This window comes from Bos taurus, chromosome 1, assembly GCF_002263795.3.
Source record: "Bos taurus isolate L1 Dominette 01449 registration number 42190680 breed Hereford chromosome 1, ARS-UCD2.0, whole genome shotgun sequence".
Taxonomy (NCBI): Eukaryota; Metazoa; Chordata; class Mammalia; order Artiodactyla; family Bovidae; genus Bos; species Bos taurus.
In genome coordinates this window covers 24,463,922-24,481,922 of record NC_037328.1, presented here as the reverse complement: position 1 = coordinate 24,481,922, position 18,001 = coordinate 24,463,922, and the positions used below count along the sequence as shown (strand labels likewise).

The 18,001-nt window shown below is 37.4% G+C and overlaps 1 protein-coding gene across 10 annotated transcripts in view; it reads right to left on the bottom strand.

Annotated features, from left to right (window-relative positions):
• Positions 1 to 18,001, bottom strand: part of ROBO2 (roundabout guidance receptor 2) — a 656,142-nt gene that overhangs the window by 587,263 nt on the left and 50,878 nt on the right. For all 10 annotated transcript variants that reach the window (XM_024993901.2, XM_024993905.2, XM_024993910.2 and 7 more), the window contains exon 2: positions 255 to 581. In XM_024993901.2, the coding sequence (XP_024849669.1) occupies positions 255 to 581 (327 nt within the window). The remainder of the gene's footprint in view (positions 1 to 254; positions 582 to 18,001) is intronic.

The following is an 18,001-nucleotide window of genomic DNA, read 5'->3' as shown; positions in this document are numbered from 1 at the left end:
AAATTTGTTCAGGATTCTGTATGCTATAATGGAAAAATCCAAACAAACTTTTTGGCCAGCTCAATAAATAATTCTATTGCAACACCTTGGCTATATATTATTTTGATGAGCTTTCTCTGGAGAAGGTACAATAAAAATTAGTCAAAGTGTTGACTTCTATTCTTTAGGTATTAACCACCCATGGGAATAAATCAAAGCTTACTAAAAATAAGTCAAAGTGCATGCCATTTATGAGATTCATTAAGTGTACTTACATGCCACTTCCAGAGATGCATTTCGACTCACTGCTTCACCAAGATAGTTCCTTGCAACACACACATAGCTTCCTTCATCTGGTTTACTTCTGCGCCCATGCACAATGCGCAAGAAGAATAAGGATCCGCTGGGCAGAAGCATCCTATGGGACCGGGGATCATCCTTGTCAGTCTCCACCCGCTCACCATCCTTGTACCACTCGATGGTGGGCGTTGGCCGGCCCTCGGCCTTACAGTTCAAAGTAGTGGGCTCTCCCTTAGAGACAATGACATCGGAAGGGTGCTCCACGATCCTTGGGGGAAAGTCTTCCTGGCGAAGACGAGATCCTACAAAACGTGACAAAATGAAGACAAGCGTTAATATTTCCTTATCTATAGCTTTTGTTTCACTTGGGTTCACATGGATGAAATTAAACTATTCAATCATTCAAAATGCACTTACTACCATTTTATTTATGTTTCAGTCTTTTGTTCTTTATGCATCTCGTAAGTCCCCCCAAGTTCCTTGTGGAACAAGACAATATAGCAATAAACTAATATTTCAATTCTAATGAGTTAGGTTTAACATGTTCCATGGGTCATTTCAAACGAAAGTAAAGACAGCATGAAATTTTCTTCTGGAACCAGTAAAATGGAAAGGATTCCAAGATGAGTTAGGTTAATTTCCTGTTCTCAAAGGGCTTACTATTTACTGAAGGAGAAAGTCAAGTGGGCAAGTACCTAGAATACACCCATACAAACCATTTATCACGCTGGCACTGTGCTATCAGAACTAACACAATAAAAGACTGGAACATTATATACAAACAGTAACTAACTGCATTCAAGAGATGAGGAAGAAGTTTAATGACATAAATTTCCCACAACTGTGGAAGAAGTAAGCGGCAGAGCCAGGATTTGACCCTAGGTATCTCTGACTGAGGAACTCAAGTTAAATCACTATGCTGAAAGAAGTGTTGCATGGCAGTCCAAGAAATGCATTATAGGAAAAGATCTGGAAAAGTAATCTCAACTTTAACTAGAGCATAGTAAGAGGTTTCCCCCAAAAAAAGGTAGCATTTAAATTGGGTTGTAAAGACAACCCACAGGATGGGAGAAAATATGTACAAATGAAGCAACTGACAAGGGATTAATCTCCACAATATACAAATAGTTCAAGTAGCTCAGCATCAAAACACAATTGTGACTCTATGGACTGTAGCCTGCCAGGCTCCTCCATCCATGGGATTTTCCAAGCAAGAAGACTGGAGAAGGTTGCCATTTCCTTCTCCAGAAAAATGGGCAGACCCTACACAGACATTTTTCCAAAGAAGATATACAGACGGCCAATAAATACATGAAAAGCTACTCAACATCACTATTAGAGAAATGCAAATCAAGATTACAATAAGATATCACCTCACATCAATCAGAATGGCTATCATCAAAATACCTACAAATGATAAATGCTGAAGTGGGTGTAGAGAAAAGGGAAACGTCCTACACAGATGGTGGGAATGTAAACTGTTACAGCCACTAGGGAGAAGTATGAAAGCTCCTCCAAAACTAAAAGCAGAACTACTATATGACCCAGCAATCCCGTGCCTAATTTAATTTAAACATTAAAATTTAATGTTTAAATTAATTTAAACATTAAAATTTAATGTTTAAATTAATTTAAACATTAATTTAAAAATATACATGCACCTCAATGTTTATTCCAACACTATGTACAATAGCCAGGACACGGAAGCAACCTAAGTGTCCGTCAGCAGAGGAATGGATAAAGAAGATATGGCACATATATACAAAGGAATATTACTCAGTCATAAAAAAGAATGAGACTGTGTCACTGGCAGAGAAGTGGATGGACCTACAGACTATCATACAGAGTGAAGTCAGAAAGAGAAAGACAAATATCATATATTAACACATATATGTGGAATTTAGAAAAATGGTACAGATGATCTTATTTGAAAAGCAGAAAGAGAGACAAAGATGTACAAAACAAACACATGAATACCAACAGGGAAAGGGCAGGGTTCAACTGGGAGATTGGAATTGACATAAATAAACTACTATGAATAAAACAGATTACTAACAAGAACCTACTGTATAGCATAGGGAACTCTAATTGGTATTCTGTGGTGACCTAAATAGAAAGGAAATCCAAAAAAGAGGAGATATATGTATATGTATACATGACTCACTTTGCTGTATAGCAGAAACTGACATACCAGTGTAAAGCAACTATACTCCAATAAAAATACTAAAAAAGTAAATTGGGTTGTGAAGAATGAAAATGGTATGTCAACAGAAGGAGAAAAACATTCACAATGAAGAAACAGCATGAGCAAAAAGACAGAGAAATGACAGTACATGCATAACATATTTCATAATCAGAGAGGAAGTTAACGTGGAAGGTGAGGGTGAAAGGCGGTCACTTGGCCAAAGACAACAGGGCTTAAAATAACATGATACGGAATGTGCCTTTTATTCTATATGGCTCAATGATTTCGAGGAGGCAGTGACATGACCAACTGTGTAGAAAGATTCTCTAATTAGGGAGGCAAAAAGACAGGTGAGAGTTACATCAATATCCCAGAGAACAATCAAAAAGAACCTGACATTTAGAAACAACACTTAATGTTGAAAAAAGGAGGAAAATATAAGGTACGTCATAAAATAAACACTTCACAGAATTTGGCATTCCATATGGGAAGAGTGGCAGGTACCAACATCCTTCCTTTGCCTACAGTGAAAGCACGGCCATTAAAAGTTAGAAGAAATACAAAGAGAAGGACCCATTTAGCATTTTAAGATGAAAATTTTGCATAATGTATTGTTTTGAATATTTTAATTTGTAAAGTGTCAAAAGTCATTATTTGTGGAAAGTTTCCACCAGCTGCTGCAGCATCAGCTGCTGCAAATAATTCTAAAGGAAATGCTAAGACAAATCTGTCTGGAGATGTAATGATCATCTAGATAATGAGCTTTTAAAAGTTAGTTCTTACAATTTTCAAACCAATCATCTAATATTAGCATATTTCTTCTCAATAAACAAAAGTAATATTTACTCATCAATGTTATTCCAGTACCTTTCAATATTAATTTGAAATTCGTATTTTAATTTAATAAAGGGAATTTAATTTGGTAGTGAATGAACCTTTCCTTTTCTGAAAAGGATCAACTTTCAAAGGTTGCTGATTACCATTTGTTATCTCATCAGATTCTAGAAGGAACTTACACAGTACAACTACTAGGAATTTAAAGCAAGAGTAATTTACAGTACACAGGACAAAATTTAAAAAAAAACAACAGAGACTCAAAGCATTTAAAAACGGACAGGGAATCACATCCTGAATCACAATAATAAAGAAGGTTATATACTATAAGCACTAAGGCCCTAAGGGCTTGCCAGGTGGTGCTGGTGGTAAAGAACCAGCCTGCCAATTGCAAGAGAACCTGCATCTCCATGTTTTAGACTGCTAATTTACTACATCTCATAGTTCACTGCCTTATTAGGTAGTTGTCATGGATAAGGTCTGAACGGGACTTGAAATATACTAACACATTAAATAAAATACAAGAGAATAGACTAACAAGAGAATGAGAGGCAAAACATCTAAAGAACTTAGCAACAGAATTTAGAATCCAGCATGCCCAGAAAGCTCTCAGAGAATTTTACTCACTTATTACTATAACATATGTAAATTATTCTAAGGCTGTCACATTTAGGTATGATTCTAGTAACTTCACTGCTATAAAAAATTCAAAATTTAAATGTAAGGGTTGAAATTATCAAACAATGGAAAGAAATTATAGGAGAAAATTTTTTATGACCTGAGTTTGTCAAAACCTTCTTGAATATGACACCAAAATCATATGAAACAAAAATATCTGTCCTTGAAAAAACGATATGAAAAAGGAAAAACAACCCCCAGAATCAGAAGTTTGCAAATCATATACCTGATAGAAAACTTATATCTAGAATATATAAAGAGCTCTTACAACTCAATAAAAGTGTAAATAACCAAATTTTTAAGTGGACAAAGATTTGAAAAGACATTCATCCCAAAATGTAGACAAAAGGCCAATAAGTACATGAAAAGATGCTCAACATCACATGTGTCAAATGCAAATCAAAACCATGAGACACACTTCACATCCACTAGGATGGCAATAATCCAAAAAATGTAAAATGAAAAGTACACTCTGGAATGTTGAAAAAATCAGTGTCTGATATATGGCTGGTGGGAATGCAAAATGGTTCAGCAACTTTGAAAAACGATCCGGAGTTCCTCAAAAAGTTTTGGAATTAACCTATGACCCAGCAACGCCACTGCCTGGCCCATAACCCAAAAGAAATGAAACCTTATGTCCACACAAAAACCTGTGTATGACTGCACTGTAACATTCAAAGCAGCATTATTCATAATAATTTTTTTAAAAATGGAAAGAACCCAATGTCCCTTAAAAGATGAATGGATAAATAAATGTTACATATCCACATAATGGAATGTTATTCAACAGTAAAAATGATCAAACTGATAAATACTGATAAACACTTTAACCATAAGTGAACCCTGAAAATATTATGCTAAGTGAAAGAAGCTGGTCACAAAATGATTCCACTTACAAAAATGCTCAGAATAGTTAAATTCGTAGAAATAAAAAGGTTTGTGGTTGTCTAGGGTAGGAAATAGGGACAAGAGGTGAAGGGGGAATTGGAGAATCTTTGGGGAGTGATGAAAATATTCTAAAATTGATAACGGTGATGGTTGGAAAGCTCCATGAAAATAATGAAAACTATTATATGCTTTAAATGAGTAAAGTATGTATGGATAGTATCTCAATAAAGTAGTTCTTGAAAGATACATAAAGGCACTGTGAGAAAATTTAGTACAAGGCATTGTAACAATTCAGGTTCACTCTGACCAACAATTGGGTTATTTTCCTCATTTACAGTTTTACATTTTAAATGTAATCACCAGGCCAGCAATAACCACTAGGGCATAAAATAAAAGGTCTTACAAGTCAGATAGGTGGTTGATAGACATGTAAGTAGGTAGATAGATAAGCAGACAGAACTGGAAACATGCAAACACATTGTTGTGGTTTAGTCACTCAGTTGAGACCTGATTCTTTTGCGACCCCATGGACTGCAGCCCACCAGGCTCCTGTGTCCATGGGATTTCCCAGGAAAGAATACTGTGGGTTGCATTTCCTTCTCCAGGATATCTTCCCAACCCAAGGATCTAAACCGGCATTTCCTGCATTGTCAGACTGTTTACCACTGAGCATCCAGGGAAGCCCATGTGAAAACACAGTTTCAATGTAAATTTTAAGATGTTATTAAAAGTGAGGGAATTAATTTTGAACTCTCTTAAATTCAGACATTACACAACCTCAGAAGTGACCTGTAAGATGAATAAGCCTTTGATAGATCTGTTAATTCTTTTGAAATTGTGCATAAAAACGGGTATTTTTTTTGTGGGCAGGAGGGAGAGGTGGCTAGTGGGACAACAGCATTCAATAAATTTTCAGAGGTCTGAGGCTTTAAAATTACGAAGAATCACTAAAGTACTATGACCAAAACAACCCCATTATTTGTTTAAAATACAAAAATAGCTGAGTTGTCAGCTAGTCAGTTCAGTTCAGTTCAGTTCAGTCACTCAGTGGTGTCAAACTCTCCGACCCCATGAATCCCAGCACGCCAGGCCTCCCTGTCCATCACCAGCTCCTGGAGTTCACTCAAACTCACGTCCATCGAGTCAGTGATGCTAGTCACTGGGGATTAAAAACTGAACAGTAGAGGGGGCTGTTCATTACATGAAATGCTATTAGCCTCTAAAGCTTTGATATCCAAGAGGACATCAGAAACACAGGATCCGCAGCCTAACCCCAGACCCAGAGCATCAGAATCTACATTTTAAAGATTCCCTGGCAATGCATATGTGCATTAAAGTTTGAGAAGCACTGCTCTAAACAGTTTTCATGTGATCTTGAGCTAAAGCTTAACATGCTTTACCTGTTGCTTAAAAAAAAAAAAAAAAAAGTGGAGGAGGAACAAAGAAAAAAGCAGAAGGTGAAGGAAGAAAGAGACCATGTAGTGTCTACAAAGCTTGAAATACTGCGATCTGATTCTCTGCAGAAAAAGCTTACCAATCCCGCTCTAGAGCACCTGTTTACTAATTTCCAATAATAACTTTAGTTTATTTTTTATACCGGACCATAGAACTTTTTTCTCCAGATTTCACAGGAAAAAAAAAATACACTTCAACAGAGGAAAAAAACACTTTGCTCATATCATGGGAAATATTCAGGATCTCTATTGGTCAGACAGCTAAGCACTGCATCAGAATCACTATCTGCAATTCTAACGTTGCATGCAGTTAACAGCAAGTCTGAACATCATTTTAGATATCAGTTATGAATTGTGCAATAACATAGCCAAGTTTTAATTTGTATTCAACAGTTCTTAACTATTATAAAGACATAGAAAATGAGTCACAGGGCACTACAGGTGAATGTTCAAATGTTTATTTTTACCGTATAAGCAAGCAAGCTATACAATAGTGAAGAGACTTGTCCATAACTGAATAGCTGGTAGAGGCAGAATTAGAACTCCAGGCTTTTCATCTAAAATGTATTAGGCTTTTGAAAATGCTGAAGTTTAAGGGAAGCATGCACATGACAATGTGACTAATTGCGAAACCCCTTCTAAAACTCATTTTAACAAAATGAGTCAAATAAATGACTCTAGTGGCAATATAAGGACTTCCCAGGTGGTACAGTGGTAAAAAACCCACCTACCAATGCAGAAAATGTGGGTTCAATCCCTGGGTTGGGAAGATCCCCTGGAGAAGGAAATGGCAACCCACTCCAGTGTTCTTGCCTGGGAAATTCCACAGAAAGAGGAGCCTGATAGCCTGCAGTCCATGGGGTTGCAAAGGGTCCAACGCAACTAAGCATACAGCCAGAGACGATCTTGTTTTTTCAAAGCGAGCATCAAAATCACCTGGGATATTTCTTTAAAATGGAGATTCTTGGTCTCTACAAGTGGAAGGGTCTGAGAAGCTGCAGTTATAGCATGCCTACTAGGAGAAGTGCATGCACTTAGACCTGGCTAGATGCAAGCACTCCACAGAAACATCAAATTAGTAAACTGAACGAACATACATCTTTGAATAATCTTCTAAGCACCCAAATTTACATAATGGATTATGTCTGCTTCTCAGAGACTCTCAAACAATGATTTTGCAATGATTTTAGTAAAATATTTAGTAAAAAACAAATTTAATAGTTTATTAGCACTTTAAACTTTGAAGAATTAGAGGTGAAGTAAAAAATCATTCATTCATGAATATATTTCAAATTAATTTTATTTAGTAAAAAACCACTCATTTGCAGTGAGTGCTATAGAACTATGTCTTCAGAAGTGATTTCAATTATATAATAAAATAAAGGAGGACAAAGCACTTAAAATATTTTTGATTCCATTTCTTGTATTTGAAAGTAAACTGCTTCTGCCTCCTTATTCAATTGGAATATATTATTTCTTGGCTCTAAGCTTTACTTTTCATTCATACACTCAGTAGCTATATCTAGTTAAGCAACACTTTTCAAACTTCTCTGAATTTTCCCTCCAATAAAATTTCTGTGCAGTGGCTATTTTTCTTACATATATTATAATGCGTGGCAACTGTGCCTCAGATGGTAAATAATTCTCCTGCAATGCAGGAGAGTTGGGTTTGATCCATTAGTTGAGAAGATCCCCTGGAGAAGGAAATGGCTACCCACTCCAGTATCGTTGCCTGGAGAATCCCACGGACAGAAGAGCTTGGTCGACTAGAGTCCATGGGGTCTCAAAAAGTCAGACATGACTGAGTGACTAACATTTTTACTTGCATAAAAGTATGTTTTAACAAACTGTTTTTAAAAAATAGTAAAATAAGGTGACAAGATTTTTCTATGATTACTCCAGTTCTGCATGTGACCAGAGATACTTCCTGAAGGTATCCCCCCACCAGTTTGAAAGGTACACAGTACAACATGGAAAAGTGAAGCTTGGATGACCCATTACAAAAAAAGAGGTGGTTTGGTAAGATTAAAGGAATGGATTGCTGCTGCTGCTGCTGCTAAGTCGCTTCAGTAGTGTCTGACTCTGTGTGACCCCATAGATGGCAGCCCACCAGGCTCCCCCGTCTCTGGGATTCTCCAGGCAAAAACACTGGAGTGGGTTGCCATTTCCTTCTCCAATGCATGAAAGTGAAAAGTGAAAGTGAAGTCGCTCAGTCGTGTCCGACTCCTAGCGACCCCATGGACTGCAGCCTACCAGGCTCCTCCATCCATGGGATTTCCAGGCAAGGGTACTGGAGTGGGGTGCCACTGCCTTCTCCAAAAGGAATGGATTATTTACAGGCAAATATTTATGCCTCACTTTTACCAGATACAAATGAGATGACCAAAGACTCATGATTTGGTTGGTTTAGATGATTAAAAGAAATCACACATACAGATGTAGTAAGCATCCAGTATATCTTCTATTTCTCTTCCATAAACTAGTACAGATGTTCTTTCAAAACATGACCCTTAAAATGAATCACATTGACAAGTATCTCTTTTCTGAGGTCGCTCTTATGGTAATTTTTTCTGCATGGTAAATTTTAGCTAGACCAGGCTGATCACTTTACACTAGATTTCAAAAGGATTAAAGCTGTTACTGGTTTCCATTTTACCAAAATAAACCCTACTCAAAATTTCCTCCACAGAAAGAAACATATCTCAGTACCATTACTAATGCTATCCACATTGATCAGTGAGCTAATCAAGTCTGTACTTAGAACTTTACTGTCCCTGAATTTTTCCTGATGATAAAGTTCCAGTGTACTTACTTCCCTTGTGAGAGAGGGGAAATATAAAAGGGATATAAAAAAACTCTTTTTCCTATGATGTGATAAGATGTGGTGAGAAAGCTTATGTTTGGAAAACACAAAGACTGTTTTATGCATTCGAACCTTATTAAGACTCTCTCAGGAGATGATCTAATTTGGCAATGAACTAAAGACATAAAATTCTTGTTTCTTCTGGAAGCACAGCAGTGTTTTAAAAAAAAAAAAAAGTTTAAACTAGAAAAGATATCAAAATTAAATTGAGACCGATAAATACTACTTATTATAAAAATTCTAAATGGCTTTTAATGTCATAAAACTAAAGGGCCAAGGGTATGAAAGGGAATTGACAAAGATTGAAGACAATTTAATCTCAAACTTGGCAGCCTCAGCCCTGAAAGTTTCAGTTGTACAGTACGGTATCTAGCATCATCCCCACGTACCCCGTCTTCCAGGTTCAACTCGGTGAAACCGTGAGCTACCAGAGACCCTCTTGTCCAAAACCCCATTTTATAGATGAGAAGGAGGGAAAAAATACAGAAACAATAATCAAAGTTTCTTTCCCCAAACCTGAGACTAGAATACTTTGCCTTAGCTGTGAGTCCACAGTTTGTATTTCTTCTCTATCACTCCTCCTCCTTCCCATATTTTGCATAAATCTAAAATAGAAAGTCTATAATGAAATAGCACCTCATACCAGTGAGAATGGCCATGATCAAAAAATCTACAAACAAGAAATGCTGGAGAGGATGTGGAAAAAAGGGAACCCTCTTGCACTGTTGGTGGAGATATAAATTGATACAGCCACTATGGCAAACTGGACGGAGATTCCTTAAAAACTAGGAATAAAACTATCTTCAGTTCAGTTCAGTTCAGTTCAGTCACTCAGTTGTGTCCAACTCTTTGCGACCCCATGAATGGCAGCACGCCAGGCCTCCCTGTCCGTCATCAACTCCCAGAGTTCACTCAAACTCATGTCCATCGAGTCGGTGATGCCATCCAGACATCTCATCCTCTGTCGTCCCCTTCTCCTCCTGCTCCCAATCCCTCCAGGCATCAGAGTCTTTTCCAATGAGTCAACTCTTCGCATAAGATGGCCAAAGTACTGGAGTTTCAGCTTTAGCATCATTCCTTCCAAAGAAATCCCAGGGCTGATCTCCTTCAGAATGACTGATTGGATCTCCTTGCAGTCCAAGGGACTCTCAAGAGTCTTCTCCAACACCACAGTTCAAAAGCATCAAGTCTTCGGCACTCAGCTGTCTTCACAGTCCAACTCTCACATTCATACATGACCACTGGAAAAACCATAGCCTTGACTTGACAGACCTTTGTTGGCAAAGTAATGTCTCTGCTTTTCAATATGCTATCTAGGTTGGTCATAATTCTCCTTCCAAGGAGTAAGCGTCTTTTAATTTCATGGCTGCAGTCACCATCTGCAGTGATTTTGGAGCCCAGAAAAATAAAGTCAGCCACTGTTTCCACTGTTTCCCCATCTTTTTCCCATGAAGTGATGGGACCAGATGCCATGATCTTCATTTTCTGAATGTTGAGCTTTAAGCCAACTTTTTCACTCTCTTCTTTTACTTTCATCAAGAGGCTTTTGAGTTCCTCTTCACTTTCTGCCATAAGGGTGGTGTCATCTGCATATCTGAGGTTAATGATATTTCTCCCGGCAATCTTAATTCCAGCTTATGCTTCTTCCAGCCCAGCGTTTCTCATGATGTACTTACTCTGCATATAAGTTAAATAAGCAGGGTGATAGTATACAGCCTTGACATACTCCTTTTCCTATTTGGAACCAGTCTGTTGTTCCATGTCCAGTTCTAACTGTTGCTTCCTGACCTGCATATAGGTTTCTCAAGAGTATGACCCATCAATCCCCCTACTGGGCATAAACCCTGTGAAAACCATAACTCAAAAAGACACACATACCCCAGTGTTCACTGCAGCACTATTTACAACAGCCAGGACATGGAAGCAATCAAAATTCCCATAGACAGATAAATGGATAAAGAAGATATGATACATACAAACAATGGAATATTACTCGGCCATAAAAAATAATGAATTTGAGTCAGTGGAACTGAGGTGGTTGAGACTAGAACCTGTTACACAGAGTAAAGTAAGTCAGAAAGAGAAAAAAAAATACTGCATATTAACACATATATACGGAATCTAGAAAAATAGTACCAGTGATCCAATTTGCAGGGCAGGAATAGAGACATCGACAAAGAGAACAGACTTGACACAGCAGGGGAAGGAGAGGATGGGAGGAATGGAGAGAGTAGCATTGAAAATATACATTACCGTATGTAAAACAAACAGCTAGTGGAAGTTGCTGTAGAACACAGGGAGCTCAATGCACTGCTGGGTGACAACCTAGAGAGGTGGGGTAGGGGGAGGGTGGGAGGGAGGCTCAAGAGGGAGGGGCTATACGTACACTCAAGGCTGATTCATGGTGTTGTATGGCAGGAACCAACACAACATTGTAAAGAATTATCCTCCAATTAAAAAGAAATTTTAAAAAATAGCAAAAGATATAAAAGTCTAAAATAAAAAGTCTCAGCATTTCCCTGATGGTCTAGTGGCTAAGACTCCATGCTCCCAATGCAGGGGGGCCTGGGTTCTATCCCTGGTTAGGGAACTAGATCCCACATTCCACAACTAAAGATTCCATATGCCACAACTAAAACCTGGCATGGCCAAATAAATAAATTTTTTTTAAATAAACTAAAGTCTTAAGTACTAGATTTCTGTTATTGGGTTTTTTTTTCATTTGTTTTACTTTGCTTCACTTTTTTTTTCCTTGCCCTTGTGTCATTAGGGATGTGACCTTATTATGGTACCATTTCTAACCCCAAAACTGAGGCAACTAGAAAAGGAAATTGCGACAAGTTCATTGTTTTATAGCATGATTACACTCTTTATGGCTGTCACATCATAATGGACATACCCATAAGAAAAGATAATAGGTAGCAATTTAAATTTACTACCACAGAGCACATTTTTAAAGATACACACTATAGGTTAATGTTCACACTTTTAATATAAGTAGAGATTGGAAAGGTTTGCCTGTCATAGGTGTTATGTCCACTATCAAAAAGCAGTGGGTGTCAAAATGCGTTCTTAGAGCACCCTCCAAAGGTTATCAATAATTTAAAAGCTTATGTTTAAAAAGCAGTTCATGTAACAGCTGCCATTTCCTCTTAAATTTCTGTTAAATTTATTTACATAGCCAATAAATACACAGAGCTATAAATCATTTAAACCAAAGACCAACTGGCAAAGCATAGATACTTATCTTATAAGTAAACTGCCCATCAATTATTTAAAATAGAAACTTAGTCAAAGATATTTAAAATCTCCTTCCTTATTCAGTGTGAATATTTGCTACTTCAGGATAAGGTAACTAAGGCTGACTTCATAAAACGTTTTCTCTGAATTTCACAATTGTATTTCAGGTTTTTCTGTATTCTTAGAAGAGATTACTGAAAATATTAAAAGTGGAACACATATTCTGTCTTTACTGCCTCATGTTATTCAGTGCCTTAATTACAAAGGTTTTAATTTCTCATTGTAATATTTCATTTTCTGGCTGCCTACATCCAGTGCACTGAGCCACTGACCTCTTGTGAGCAGGTGGGCCCAAATGACGGAACACCAGAGGGAAGGCAGGACTGGTTTGGGTAAATTAGAAACAAAACCAGAAAGCAATCAAAAGCAGGGGTTAAATACATGAGAATACCTATATAAAACTGAAGAGAAATTTTGAAACCACAAGTCTCTAAGTTTCCAGTAAGCTTAGAGTAATGATTTCCTCCTGAGAAATAAAAAATAATAATTTCCTACTTTATAAATTCATTTTCCAACAATTCAGTGAGGAGATAATATATTAACCTGGACATTCATCCAAAACTGTTTCAAATCAATCTGTTACATCTTCCCATGGTTGAAGGCATTCTTTAAAGAGTGATTTGCCATCAAATCAGAGGTTTCCACGGGTTATGCATATTTGCCTTATAGTGATAAAAACAATATTTCAGAAAGATATCTTTGAAATTTAGCTTCTTACTGTCATATTTATAATATTTTCATGTGGTTTAAAATTGCATTTGGCTTTACAAAAGATGATGCAATGCAACAGTCTCCAACCTCAATGAACTGTTTAAAAATGTTTAATTTTCTAAAGACCATTGGTATTTATCTGGTGCAGACCATGAATGGGTTTCAGAAAAAGACATTCTACTTACACAAACTCCTAATATACTGGTAACATTCTGGCCTTCTATTTCCTAAGCACTTATATTCTGAAAATTCGGTAGCAGTCACATTCATCTCAGCAAATGCAGAGCCAAAGGTCCCAGTGTCACTGTCACAAACGCCATTTCTACCAGCTCTGATATTTCTACACCTGTGCAAAGCTTTGCTAAATATTTAGTTTCTGATAAATTTGCCTAAAACTTGACATAGTTTCCTCATATCTGAACTATTTTATTTTTAATTTATTTATTTTAATTAGAGGCTAATTACTTTACAATAGTGTATTGGTTTTGCCATACATCAACATGAGTCCGCCATGGGTGTACACGCGTTCCCAATCCTGAACCCCCCTCCCACCTCCCTCCCCATACCATCCCTCTGGGTCATCCCAGTGCACCAGCCCCAAGCTTCCTGTATCCTGCATCGAACCTGGACTGGCGATTCGTTTCTTATATGATATTATACAAGTTTCAGTGCCATTCTCCCAAATCATCCCCACCCCTCCCTCTTCCACAGAGTCCAAAAGACTGAAGTAAGCCAGAAAGAAAAACACCAATACAGCAGACTAACGCATATATATGGAATTTAGAAAGATGGTAACGATAACCCTGTATGTGGGACAGCAAAAGAGACACAGATGTATAGAACAGTCTTTTGGACTCTGAACTATTTTATTTTAAAGTTAAATTGAGATTCAAAAACCATAGTTAAAATTGTAAAGTTCATTTACTTGATAGTTTACTAAGGATTTTTAAACAGATTAGAGAATGTTAATACAATCCAGAAATTTTCTTTAAAGAATAATGCTTATGTGTAAATCTTTACCCCCAAAATTACAACTGCCGTAATATATAATATCATATATATTAGCTGTATCATCTCAAAATCATATTCACAATGATTAATTTTAGACTTGTTCACTTCTAATTGCCATCTGACTACCGAAGAAGTTGTCCTAACATATGAATCTCATTGTACTACACCATTATCTTTTTAAAATATGGTTCTTAAAACATGGATTACCTTATGTGGAATAGAAGTAAAATGATGGAACAGAGGATGGCACCTCAGATATTGGGAGCAAAATTTTGTTTGCATGTATATATGTGTTTAAAAAATAATAAAGCATAACTTCAACAATTAATACAGATTCTCTGTCTGTAAAAGGAGTCTACCTTGCATTGTTCTTGTCCAAAGGCAAGACACGAGTATAAACCAGGCAAGCTTCTTACCCTCTGCACACCTTGGTTTCCTTATCTATGAAACACTGCAGCACCGACCTAATTTTGTTATGAACACTACATGAGATTTTTCAATGTGCTGAGCACATAGTAAGCACTCAGTGAATGTTCACTAATATTAATATTACTATAATGTATACTAGTTTTATTAGATAATGTCTATCACTATATTCACAGGAATCTGTGACTCCACAAAGCCAAAGACTACCATCTACAAGACAAATACAAGAGTAAGTCATTTTTTATGCAATAGTAAGTCATTCAAAAAACAACTTCAGCTTTTGCTTATCTCTCTATTATGATTTTTCTACTACTGCCTGCTATTACCCACAAATCAAACTGAAGTGAAAGTCGCTCAGTCATATCTGACTGTTTGCAACCCCATGGACTATACAATCCATGGAATTCTCCAGGCCAGAATACTGAAGGGGGTAGCCTTTTCCTTCTCCAGGGGATCTTCCCAATCTAGGGACTGAACTCAATCTCCCACATTACAGGCAGATTCTTTAACAGCTGAGCCATAGGGAAGCCCAAGAATACTGGAGTGAGATGCCCAAGAATACTGGAGTGGGTAGCCTATCCCTTCTCCAGCGAATCTTCCCAACCCAGTAACCAAACTGGGGTGTCCTGCATTGCAGGCAGATTCTTTACCAATTGAGCCATCAGGGAAATGAAATGCAGAGTAACTTGTAAACCATGCAAGGTCAAAGGTCAATCAAATCAAAGATCATGCTGAATAATATACCTTACCTACATTTCCCTGAAGCCTATATGTTTTCAACAACTCTGCATGTTATTTGTCACATACTTTATAAAGCTCCAAAGATGAAAATATTAGGTGCTCAATCAATATTTTATATGAATGCATGACTATATCACTTTAGCCATTCTGTCAGTGGAGCCATAGGTAGCTAGATTTTGATAGAAAAACTCCATAACAACTAAAGACTGCTTCTGCTGTGTTTCATGACAAATTGGATGGGGGAGTACTTTAGTACAGGCATCACTGTCTAGGCATGCTGAAGAAATTACCTGTAAATTATATTCATTGGAACTTAAATATCAATATTTAACAATTCTTTATGTCTCTCTATTTTATTGAAATAGGTTACACCAATACTGATAACTCTTCTTTATGTTAATCTTCAAACCATTACGTGATTATTACATGGGAAGAATCTATCTTTTGGCTACTTTTCCATTATAAATTTAATAAGAAATAAGGATTATCAAAAGCATGTTTTGAGGAACCAACACATGATCTAAATTAAATGACAAACAGAAGTATTATCAGAATACTATCTTGAAATTAACCTTTGCCCAGTTTAAGGGCTTCCCTGGTGGCTCAAACAGTAAAGAATCTGTCTGCAATGTGGGAGACCTGGGTTCAATCCCTAGGTTGGGAAGATCCCCTGGAGAAAGGAACGGCTACCCACTCCAGTATTCTGGCCCCGAAAATTCCATGGACTGTAAAGTCCATGGGGTTGCAAAGAGTTGCAGAGTGGGACACAACTGAGTGACTTTCACACACACACTTAGTTTCAAACAGTGGTGATAACAAAACCACTTTCCCCCTTTTAAAGCAACATATGTCTTCCTTGATCTCTAGATTACAGTTTTCATGACATTGTGTACCATTAAAATAAGGGCAAGGCCTCTTGCAATTAAAAAGGAAAAAAAGTCAAAGATTAAAGATTGTTTCTTGCATAGTGGGAACAACCATATTGTATTAAGTTTTTCTTACTGCCACACAATGGTGTGTTGGAATTTTTCTTTCTGAAGCCAATACCTTGAAGAGTAAAAGACGTCTGTAAAGGTATCTGTCCTTTATTGTGCCCATCTTTGCATGAAATGTTCCTTTGGTATCTCTAATTTTCTTGAAGAGATCTCTAGTCTTTCCCATTCTGTTGTTTTCCTATATTTCTTTGCACTGATCACTGAGGAAGGCTTTCTTATCTCTCCTTGCTATTCTTTAGAACTCTGCATTCAAATGGGTTTATCTTTCCTTTTCTCCTTTGTTTTTCGCTTCCCTTCTTTTCACAGCTATTTGTAAGGCCTTCTCAGATGGCCATTTTGCTTTCTTACATTTCTTTTTCTCGGGGATGGTCTTGATTCCTCTCTCCTGTACAATGTCAAAAACCTCCATCCATAGTTCATCAGGCACTCTATCAGATTTAGTCCCTTAAATCTATTTCTCACTTCCAGTGTATAGTCATAAGGGATTTGATTTAGGTCATACCTGAATGGTCTAATGCTTTTCTCTACTTTCTTCAATTTCAGTCTGAATTTGGCAATAAGGAGTTGATGATCCGAGCCACAGTCAGGTCCTGGTCTTGTTTTTGCTGAGAGCTTCTCCATCTTTGGCTGCAAAGAATATAATCAATCTGATTTCGGTGTTGACCATCTGGTGATATCTATGTGTAGAGACTTCTCTTGTGTTGTTGGAAGAGAGTGTTTGCTATGACCAGTGCGTACTCTTGGCAGAACTCTATTAGCCTTTGCCCTGCTTCATTCTGTACCCCAAGGCCAAATTTGCCTGCTACTCCAGGTGTTTCTTGACTTCCTACTTTTGCACTCCAGTCCCATATAATGAAAAGGACATCTTTTTTGGGTGTTAGTTCTAGAAGGTCTTGTAGGTCTTCATAAAATCATTCAACTTCAACTTCTTCAGTGTTGCTGGTAGGGGCATAAGGCTTGGATCACCGTGATATTGAATGGTTTGCCTTGGAAACGAACAGAGATGATTCTGTCATTTCTGAGATGCATTCCAAGCACTGCATTTTGGACTCTTTTGTTGACTATGATGATACTCCATTTCTTCTAAGTGATTCCTGCCTAAAGTAGTAGATAAAATGGTCACCTGAGTTAAATTCCCCCCTTCCAGTTCATCTTAGTTCACTGATTCCTAGAATGTCGATGTTCACTCTTGTCATCTCCTGTTTGACCACTTCCAATTTGCCTTGATCAATGGACCTAACATTCCAGGTTTCTAAGCAATATTGCTCTTTACAGCATCGAACCCTGCTTCCATCACCAGTCCCATTCACAACTGTGCAGATGATATTAAGAAGATGTGGCAAGAATACATAGAAGAACTGTACAAAAAAGATCTTCATGACCCAGATAATCACAATGGTGTGATCACTCATCTAGAGCCAGACATCCTGGAATGTGAAGTCAAGTGGGCCTTAGGAAGCATCACTACGAACAAAGCTGGTGGAGGTGATGGAATCCCACTTGAGCTATCTCAAATGCTAAAAAATGATGCAGTGAAAGTGCTGCACTCAATATGCCAGCAAATTTGGAAAACTCAGCAGTGGCCACAGGACTGGAAAAGGTCAGTTTTCATTCCAATCCCTAAGAAAGGCAATGC